This window comes from Arabidopsis lyrata (genome assembly GCF_000004255.2).
Source record: "Arabidopsis lyrata subsp. lyrata unplaced genomic scaffold ARALYscaffold_7, whole genome shotgun sequence".
Lineage (NCBI taxonomy): Eukaryota > Viridiplantae > Streptophyta > Magnoliopsida > Brassicales > Brassicaceae > Arabidopsis > Arabidopsis lyrata.
Genome location: NW_003302549.1, coordinates 8335623 through 8346108, shown reverse-complemented (window position 1 = coordinate 8346108; position 10486 = coordinate 8335623). Strand labels below are relative to the sequence as shown.

At 32.8% G+C, this 10486-nt stretch overlaps 2 protein-coding genes across 2 annotated transcripts; both read right to left on the bottom strand.

The window, feature by feature from the left end:
• Window positions 1-1715: 1715 nt before the first annotated feature.
• Window positions 1716-5668, bottom strand: LOC9303808. The gene is made up of 4 exons (XM_021018189.1): window positions 5035-5668; window positions 3717-3793; window positions 2706-2802; window positions 1716-2373 (listed from the first exon to the last, which is right to left on the bottom strand). Exons 1-4 carry the CDS (start codon window positions 5630-5632, stop codon window positions 1862-1864), a joined length of 1284 nt encoding a protein of 427 aa, XP_020873848.1. The 5' UTR covers window positions 5633-5668; the 3' UTR covers window positions 1716-1861.
• Window positions 5669-7659: 1991 nt separating this feature from the next.
• LOC9305866 lies at window positions 7660-9213 on the bottom strand. The gene is made up of 2 exons (XM_021018183.1): window positions 8513-9213; window positions 7660-8089 (listed from the first exon to the last, which is right to left on the bottom strand). Exon 1 carries the CDS (start codon window positions 9021-9023, stop codon window positions 8550-8552), a length of 474 nt encoding a protein of 157 aa, XP_020873842.1. The 5' UTR covers window positions 9024-9213; the 3' UTR covers window positions 7660-8089; window positions 8513-8549.
• Between the last annotated feature and the right edge of the window lie 1273 nt (window positions 9214-10486).

Here is a 10486-nt window from a genome sequence, read left to right as displayed (position 1 = left end):
TTTTCTTCTAAATTATAAAATATAACTTTTTTTGTGAGATTTTGTATTGACATTGATTATGGACACTGTTATTGCCGTATTAACGTGCGCAAAATAGGGTTGGCAAATTAGAATAGTTGATACTTGTACAATCTATATGCTTATTAATTCAAATTCAAGTATTTGTGTAGCTACAACTAGACATGGTAGCAGTCAGTACTCAGTATATATGAAAAATTCTTATTTTACTACGCATAATTTTAAAATATTATAAAACTGATTATAAGTATAACTTTTAACAAGTACTACTGAATAACTTGTATAATTTCCTAAAATTTTAGTCAATTATAATTATATCATTTAATTTGTCTTATTAATATTAAAGGCATTTAACAGAAAATGAGCATGTGTATCTTGAATATTTCAAATATCTGTATATAATTAACTAGCATTATAAAATAGGGGCTTTTGCAAAAATGCCTCTTTTTCAATGCCACTTTTCAAAAATGCCCCTTCTTTAAAACCTTATAAAAAATGCTCTTAAAAATATAAGATTTACCCAAATATGTATGTAACATTATTAAAACATACACAAACTACATTTCTATGTATCTAAAATCTTATAAATACTTTATAAATACCTTATAAATGCATTTTAAATACCTTTAAAAACCTTTAAAATATCTTGTAAAACCTTTGAAAAACTTTAAAAATCCTTTAAAATAACTTGTAAAACCTTTAAAAACACCTTATAAAACCTTATAAATACTTGGATCGAGTCTTCAAGTAGTAGTTACAATCCATAAGTACCTTATAAACCTAATAAAACTTTATAAAAATTTCAGATTTAAAAAGGGGCATTTTTGAAAATGAACATGTAAAAGGGGCATTTTTGAAAAGGAGCACATCAAAAGGGGCATTTTTTACAATTTCCCTATAAAATATATGTCCTATGTGAGTACGTGTGATTTAAAAATGCAGTGATATAGGTAATATGTCGCAATATTTGGTTAGATGCAAATGACTAAAATCTTGTAATATACTACTAAACAAGTTTTCAATAATCGAAATTGTCTTCATTCGTCCAAGTGTCTCTCTCTCAGCAACAATGATTTGGTACGTCATTTTTTTACATAGTGAAATTTGGTTTATTTCATAAATTATGGGTTTTTTTTGTATTGAAACAATAATTCAATATTTGCGAGAATCTTTGAGGTTGGATATATTAATTCACGGTAATTAGGTTTTGCAAAAAAACAAATGTTTGAGAAATTTGTTACAATTTTCATTAGATTTAATATATAGGAGGATGATCATCTTTGTAAAGTGGTTGAAGCCCAAAAATAACCATAGTTTAGGCCCATTTTACTTAATGGCCGTATTACTTATGCTTAAGAATTAAGATTATATTAGTTAAGAACTTTTATGTGAGGAGCTTAAAGGTACGAAGTGTCTGTGGTAATTTATTATAATCTTTTTTGAACTTTATATTTTAGACATTTTTTCCTTAGATTTTGCTGATGTTATGTTACTAGTACTGGAGTCCAACTCCAATTAGATTTTGCTGATGTTATGTTACTACTGGAGTCCAACTCCAATTCCAAAGAAACTGATAAACCAATAAAACCAATAACATACGATTTGTAGTAGATTACTTTTATGTGAGATTATATGTCAAATTTCCGGCGTTGCGGACTTTACTGTAATCAAGGTCAGAGTTTAGAAGTTTTTGTTTTTTTCATTAATCACTCATTACTCATTCAGACAATATATGTCATACCATTTACTAAGACAATATAGCTATATTTCATAAATTGAGTATTACATAGTGTCAAACAAAGAACAATATATAACGAATATGTGCAAACAACAAAAAAAAGTTTCACAAGGATAAATCATGAATAAGTTCGTCAATCAAGGAAGTGAAGAAACCATTCCCCAACTCTTCAACCACATACTCTTTCTCATCTCCATTGATACAACCCCATTTCATTTCCTTCGTATAAATCTCTCTTTTCTCTCTCACTTCCCAACTCATAAACATAATATATTCTTCGTCTTGTTTCCTCATCACCCATTCTTCAACTATCTTCACCAACTTATCCTCGTCTCTTGTCTCATTGTTCCCGTTTTCTTTAAAAAAATCTAGCAACACATTGTCTACTACATGAGATGCCAACAATTGGTTTCGTTCCTCGATTATTCTAGACTTCACTAGAGCAAACAAACGGTTTGCTCGGATTTCAGATTGATCTCCTTCGGTTTCTATAATGTGAGAGTTGTAATCTTGTCTTTCCACATATTGCTCTATGCGTTTCTCTAAATCCACAGGCTCAAGTCGTACCAAACTCTCAAATCTTCTGCTTTTTCTCATGAGTTTCTTTTCATCTGTTTCTGTAAATTTTACCCCTTAAATGTCAATTTATAAAAAATTAGCTCATGGGATTCAGTAACAAAATTGTTTCAAATGCAACTATATATATGCGTTTGCTTTGAGTAGATAAAATCTATCTACATTAAAAAAAAACACATAATAATTACCTTTTTTTTTTTTTTTGAATAACCGCGGGTCTCCCAAAGGCTTCTTAGGCCCAAGGACTAATCCCACGAGGCTGGCAATTCCCCTATGTAAACCTGCCAGTGGCCATGCCTCGAACCCTGGTGGCGGAAGTCACAGCTGTGACCCCTTTACCACTAGGCCACAAGGCCCGGTTCATAATAATTACCCTTGTGATGCGAAGGAGGAGTGATTGCATCATCTTCGAATGGGCAATCTAAGATCGATATTGGACTATGTTGTTCTTTTTCTTCGTTCATGCATTCCTACAATTTACACTGACTAAATTAATTCAATAGTAAATGAGAAAAATTTAAACATAAAACGAAAGATGAAATTTGTAGTAAATTTGTGTTTAGATAATTAAATTTTAAAGTGGTAACAAAAAACATATAGGAAATAGATTGAGTTTAGTCAACCCACTTCATGACAACAACATTATACATCTCTCTAGTCTCCACACCTTCTCATGCATGCATGTTATAGTAGTCATATTATAATTCCAAAACTTATAAGTGTAATTAGTGTGAGAGATTAATAGATTACTAGTAATATAAATGAACCAGATTGACGTTGGGAAGTGAGTGATATCGTCCGTTGAATCCGCTTTCGAAGCCACCAAGAAAAATCCCATCCCTCGATTTTATCACTCATACTTATTCACATTCCAAACTCTTATTCCCTACCACACACACACGTGACTCGCACGCACGAACCAACAACTTATAAAAATCTCCAACTCCACTCAACTTAAACCAACATCATATCTAATTGGAATATATATTACTCCCTCTGTTTTTTTTAAGTTGTCGTTTTAACTGTATTTGGACAAATTAATAAAAGGTATACAATGACTATATTAACCTCATAAAAATGACAAGTAATTATTTACAAATAATTTGTGTTCAATAAAATGAGGGTAATTTGGGTAGTTATTGGCATAAATTACATTATTACCTTAAAACGACAACTAATTTAAAACAAAAAAAAACTCTAAAACGACAACTATTCGAAAACGGAGGGAGTATTAGTTCACCTATAATGGTTCGCTTTTGTAATAAGTTGTGATATAGTATTTTTAATGGTTGGTGCATTGGGAAATCTACGTGCCGAATGATCATTGGACGAGCACAAAAGATATCGAAAAATTAATAAATTGAAAGTTTGTTAACTAACTAACCTCTGTGTTGTCGTTGAGAGACGATCCGTCACTGACATGTGACCCTACACAATCCCCACTCCTCATAACTACTACTACTCCGTTTGAGGGAAAACGGCCATTTTCAACCCCAACTATTTGGGGGTGGGTTTTTCCAACCTAAACTAAGGCCCCCCGTCAATTTCTACCCAAACTCAAAACTAATTCAAATTCAAAACATAAACTAATGAAAATTAGCCGATTTCAACACGACATAAGACGGTGTTAGTTCGGGATTTAACGGCTGCTGAGTCAGCGATATCGTGGCATTGACGTGGCGGAAAAGCGGCCATTTTCAACCCCAACTATTTGGGGGCGGGTTTTTCCAACCCAAACTATTTGGGGGCTGTAAAAAATAAAACGCCGTCGTTTTCACTGACGTGGCTTCTGGTCAATGAAAACGACGACGTTTTATTTTTTTCCCCTTCAAACAACGAAACGACGTCGTTTTAATTTTGGGGAAAAATTAAAATTAGGGTTCTTCATTTTCTCTCGAAACAGAAAAATGTTCGTCGATTTTATGAATTCACAGGCACTGTAAACGGAATCTGAAAGAAATGTAGCAATAGCAAGAAAAAACAAAATTTGTTCCTGAATAGTTTGGTCTAGCAATTGTGTCCGTCTAAAGATTTTGTCTTTCTTCCTGCAGTGGAATCATTGTACAGAAATTCTATCTGAAAACTTGTCTGAAATCAATTGTGTTTATAGTCTCGTGACCTGAATCATCATCACTACAATTCACAAAAATTTCAATCCGCATAACAATTCATGAACTCTAAAGCTATGGTACCACACTGCCATTCATTAAAATTTCAACTCGACACAAATGGAGACAATACCATATTGTTTTAGAAATCATACAACCCCAAGATCCATCACATGGTAAGTAATACACAGTCGGACTATCGAATGATAGATCACCTTCGATATATAAATAGTTTTTCTCTCACGACCCAACTACAAGATTACATAAATATAGCAGCGGCTTGGGTTTTGAATTTAAATTAGTTTTGAGTTTGGGTAGAAATTGACGGGGGGTCTTAGTTTGGGTTGGAAAAACCGCCCCCAAATAGTTGGGGTTGAAAATGGCCGCTTTTCCGCCACGTCAATGCCACGATATCGCTGACTCAGCAGCCGTTAAATCCCGAACTAACACCGTCTTCTGTCGTGTTGAAATCGGCTAATTTTCATTAGTTTAGGTTTTGAATTTGAATTAGTTTTGAGTTTGGATAGAAATTGACGGGGGGCCTTAGTTTGGGTTGGAAAAACCCGCCCCCAAATAGTTGGGGTTGAAAATGGCCGTTTTCCCCTCCGCTTGATGACTGAGTCGCCTCCGAGTTCTCACTACTAAAACTCGATGAGTCACCGACGACGTCGTTTGACAATGTCGCTTCACCGGAAAATGAATCCGTCGTGTGAAAGCAAGACATCAGATCAGACGGTTGATCTTGACTCTCTCGAAGAAACTCCGCGAATGATCTACACCGTTGGATCTCTTGTTCACGATCCTCCGTTTTCCGTTCGTTCTCTCCGTCGACGTTAAGTTCACGTCGGGGAAGTTTCTTCCAGAAGCTTCTTGAGAAGAGTCCTTTCTTATTATCTCTCTTACAAGACGGATATTTAACGGAGGAAGGAAAGGGCAAGAGTTTAACGGCGGTGAGTAACGCCGTCGAAGCTTTATGAACGGCGTGAGTAAACGCTAATCCGCAAGTAATACGGCGATTGTGGTGGAACATTCCTGACCGTTTGATCTCAGTGTTGAGGAGACGAGGGAAAGATTTGAAGCCATTGGATAAGCAAGAGCTGAGATCATCAAGAAGGAAATCTCGTAACATCAATGGCTTTAATCGTTTCTTGCTCACCGGAAGGCGATGATCGGAGGAACTTATCGACGTCATCGGTGAATCAAACGAAGAGGGTTTTGTTGAAAAGCATTAATGTGAATCAGAAGATAATTATTTAATTTGAATTACGTTTGTTAATTATTTTATTGATTTGTTTGGAATTTTGGATAGTTGACGGAGGTTAGATATTGTGTTTTCAGAAATTGGGAGGATATATCGTAAAATATACAACCGAAAAAAACAAGGTATTGGCTATTGAGAAGGTTAAAAAACTTAAAATTGATATAACTATAGGAAAATTAAAGTTTTATGCTTCTATGATTTTATTATCAATGTTTATATATAGGTAAAATACAAAAAAGAAAAATAAATCTAAAGGTGTGGTAGCGACGTGACAAGAGGATCAGTTATTATGATTTTCATAAGATTAAAAATAGAATAATCCAAATGATTGATTACTATCCTTGAGATTACACACATTGACGATTTGGTATGAGGTGTTCCGTATGGGGGAAATGTTTTCACAAGTTTAATAATTACAAAATTATTGAAGTACAGAAGAAAGGTATATTTGTATTGTCGTATATATTTGTTTTGACAATACAAATATTAATTATTAAGAATCCTATGCATTTCAAAATTTTGATTATGCATTCTTATTTAGTAGATGCATTTTCAAACCCAAATAAGGGACTAAAGGTGTGATTGCCTAATAGTTAATATATAAAAATCTTAGTCAGATTTCAAAGTTTTTTGGTATACTATTAAGTTATACTCTTTCCGTTTCATAATATAAGTCGTTTTAGCTTTAAACACACAGATTAAGAAGATCTATTTTTAAAAAGTTCAGTCAATCATAAAAGAGACTGCATAATATAAATAATTATAAAATATTAAAGTAATATATAAAGTACATAGAAACTTGAAAACGACTTATATTATGAAACAAAATTTTTTCTCCAAAACGACCTATATTATAAAACAGAGAGAGTAATAACTCACGCCTCACGGCGTCCACCTTTTTTTCTGTCTTGTAGGTTTTTTTTTTTTTAACTCATAGATATTCTTTTAAAATCATCAATATAGAATTTCAAAAATTAAAACGAGAGACAAGAAGCCGAGGAAATCATGTTGGCTTTGAATGGTGCATCATTGAATGATGTGTTTGAAAAGACTCATTTATTTTTGAACACACATTTTGGTCTCCAAATTGAAAAATAGACCGTAAAATGTAAATAATTAAAGAATTTAGTATATTAATTTTTTTAGGATATTAGAAATATTAGAAATATATAACTAATGCGCAAGATGAATTTTAAATAAACTGAAAGAACTCTAAACTGAAAGAACTGAAAAACTAAAATTTTACAAATGAAAAAATTATACAAATTTATATTCTCTCCGTTTTTTAATAAGTGATTTTTTAAGCTTCTAATTTGTTCTTAAATAGATGATGTTTTCAGTTTTCAATACAAAATTAATTGATTTTTATTGGTTTTGACGAATTATTTTCTGTATATTGTTTTTTATTAGTTGATTAAATAATAAATAATATTTTAGTTTAAAAATAAACAAAAATTAAATGATTTTTTAATCGATATATATTCCCCTAAAATATCACTTATAAAAGAAGCGAAGGAGTATATATCAGAATGACGGGAATAAAGACCTAAAGTTGACCTCGTAAATAAGACAGTGGACGAGATCTTGCGGCTTCCATGCAGATTTTGCCCAATCATCTTTAACATAACAACCACGTGTGCACGTCTTCAGATTTAATTGTACTAGTATTTTTAAAAAGAAATAAATACAGTTTAAAATCGAATAAGAGCATCTCCAATGGTGAAAGCCATCCAATGGGCTCTCACCATTTTTTAAGTATAAATTTTTTGAATTTGTTAGATGAGAGTTTATGTTTTTTTCAAAGATTTTTTATAGTCCAATGGTAGTCTCTTTTAGTAGGGTTCTCTCAAAAAAATATATTGCGTTAAAATTATTTTATTTCATAAAACTCAACTAAAAAAAGAGACTATGATTAATAAGGAATTTGGTAATGTACATATGAATAAAAATGTTCTAAAAGGTTTAAAGTACCCATTACATGATTTGAAGTCTTCAACAAAACAATCGAATGTAAGAACAAACAAAAACAGTTCTATGAATCAAGACGAACGATAAGATTAGAAGAACAAACCTTGCAAAATATGGAATCCATGAATCTCAGAGCCGATAAGCCTACCGGAATCAACGTCGGCCATCTCCGTTTCAGGTAAGTCCGATGATCCTCAAAGTCCAATGATGAGTCTCAGCTACTGCCAAGTACCTTGACCATTTATATTTCCCTGCAGCTTCTTTCTCAACAACTCCCCAAAAGATTGGTAACTCAATGCCTTCAACACCAAGTAGCTTCAAAGCTTTAAGCCCAGCTGTGATAGCTTTCAAGTGGTTCACGTTGTTGTAGTCTGAAACTGTGTCCAGTGGAAGCCCAACGAATAATTTTACACTCTCCAGCTGCAACAAAGAATAAAAATGAAAACTTGTTTTCACAATTGGATCATCAAGAAGAAAAAGATTAAATCTTTCTTAAGTTCCTATGTTTAATAGAACTTCTTGTGACTCTCAGGTACTACCTTCATCAAATCTATCAACGGCATAGATAACAAACAAGTATTAAAATGTCAGAAAGATGAGAATCATGAGAACATGTAAACTCCAAATCGAACAAATACAATCTTTGCCTGACCACCAAAGCCACAACACTACTTGAAATGATAGCAAGTAGAACATGTATAAGAGAATTGAAATGTACAGATTCAATCACAGCTTAAATCACCAAATTTCACAAACCACATCAACCAGTATACAGTTCATACTAAATGCAATAACTAAGTATAACCTATGAAGAACCGAAATCACAATGATTGAGAAATTCACCAGAAGATCCATGAGGAACACCATAAGATTCAAAAGTCTATCCAGCATCGTAAATCGAACCCTTATAAGCCATGCCTTTCACAGAATTGAACGTAGCCTTAATTTTACCAGCCCATCTCCTACCTTGAAGATGCATATCCTCGAACCCTTCACCTCTATACCATCCTTCTCTCTCCTCGCTACCCTCGTACTCCTTCCACGTATCCTTCAAATCAGACCCATCTGAAGGACGGGGCAACAAACCCAAGAACCCAGAGAAGGCGAAGTCGTGGTTCCCGGCGAGAAAGACGTGAGTTTGATCGGGATGTTTCTCCGGTAGAGAGATTAAGAAATCGATGACTTTTCCGGTCTCTGGTCCACGATCGCAGTAATCGCCGAGGAAGATGACGAGAGCTGAGCTGAATTCTGATGGGTCGATGGCGGATTGGGGATTAAGCCAGAGGTTATTGAGCTTCGATATGTATCCATGGATGTCTCCGACGCAGATCACCGTTCGTGGTTTTTGCGCCATTATATCCAAATCAACCCAAAAAGACAAAAGAAAAGAAAAGAAAAGACGCAGATCACCGTTCGATAGTCGGGACAAAAACAAAACAAAAGAAATATTGAAAAAGACAACGACACGTATGCGTCTCTCTTCAGCTCCAAAATCTCTTTTAAGAGAAACGATTCTCTTAATATTAAAGCTTTCTGATTTATTTATTTTCACAATAATTCAGAGAAACTGTCATGAGAACTCTATTTTTCTCCCATTGGAGATGCTCTAAGGGGAATTTTCACCCTCAAATTAGTGGAAGATATCTGTTGGGCTAGCTAACAATATTGGGCTTTATATTAGCCTTGCTTGGCAAAAGAACGTTATCTCTTTTATTGGCAAGACTAATGAAATCAGAACTCATGAGCCATTGACCAAAGCCCATATTATGGTGTGCTTTATTTTTCTGACATGATCAATGGTTTGTTTTAATATTCTTTCTAATGTTTTGGAGCTTTATATTTGTCATTTTAACTCTCTTTTCCTAGTTACTCTATGTGTTTAAAATATATGATGCTTTAGTTAAAAGCATAGATTTTAAGAAATTTGTTTTTCATTTTAAAAACTATCATTTAATATTTGATTTTAAAAAATCAACCAATTAAAATAAAAACTGTAGAATACAAATAGTCATAAAAATCAAATGTATTTAAATTTTGTCTAGAAATTTGTAAAATATCCTATATAATGAAACAAAATAAAAACTCTAAAACATCCTATAATTTAATACAGAGTAGGGAGTATTAGTTATTACCAACACAATTTAGTATAATGAGACGAAATATGGTAAAAATGTTTTTTTTTATCACCAGTAAAATGTTAATATTTATTACTTATTGAAAAACCAATTATATTTTTTTTTTTAATTTTAAAAGCGGTAAAATGCCTTCCAAATTTTCCACCATGCCGCTTACCATACAACTAATAGGTCTAACTGTCTAACAATTCCTTCATGTTGGCATGCATCACTTGATATGAATATTACACAGTTCTTTCAAAATCATTAATATGAAGTATAAAAACTTGGTTATATATTTTTTGTTCTCAAAACAATAATCTATAAACGAGTTTTACTTTAAGACTAAAGAAAGTCATTAGAATCCTATCAAATGATTTTAAAAGGATGTAAACCTTTTTTTGGGTTTGTATTCCAAACCAAATAGTACCCACACAGAGGAATGTTTCAATGTTTGCAAATTAAGACTTACAAGATATATCAAATAAAACACGAGCATTTAAACAATTTTTTATAAGATAATTACGATGATTGATGTCTTAGATCCCACGACAAGTTCTAAATATATATATAGGCGTTAAGTGTATTAAATTAAGTTATTGAATAATATAGATTACTTTATACTCTTAGCTTATCGGATAATGGCTTATCTAAAACCAAGTCACCAAGCGACAGGACACAAAGGTTTGTTTAGTTAAAGCTA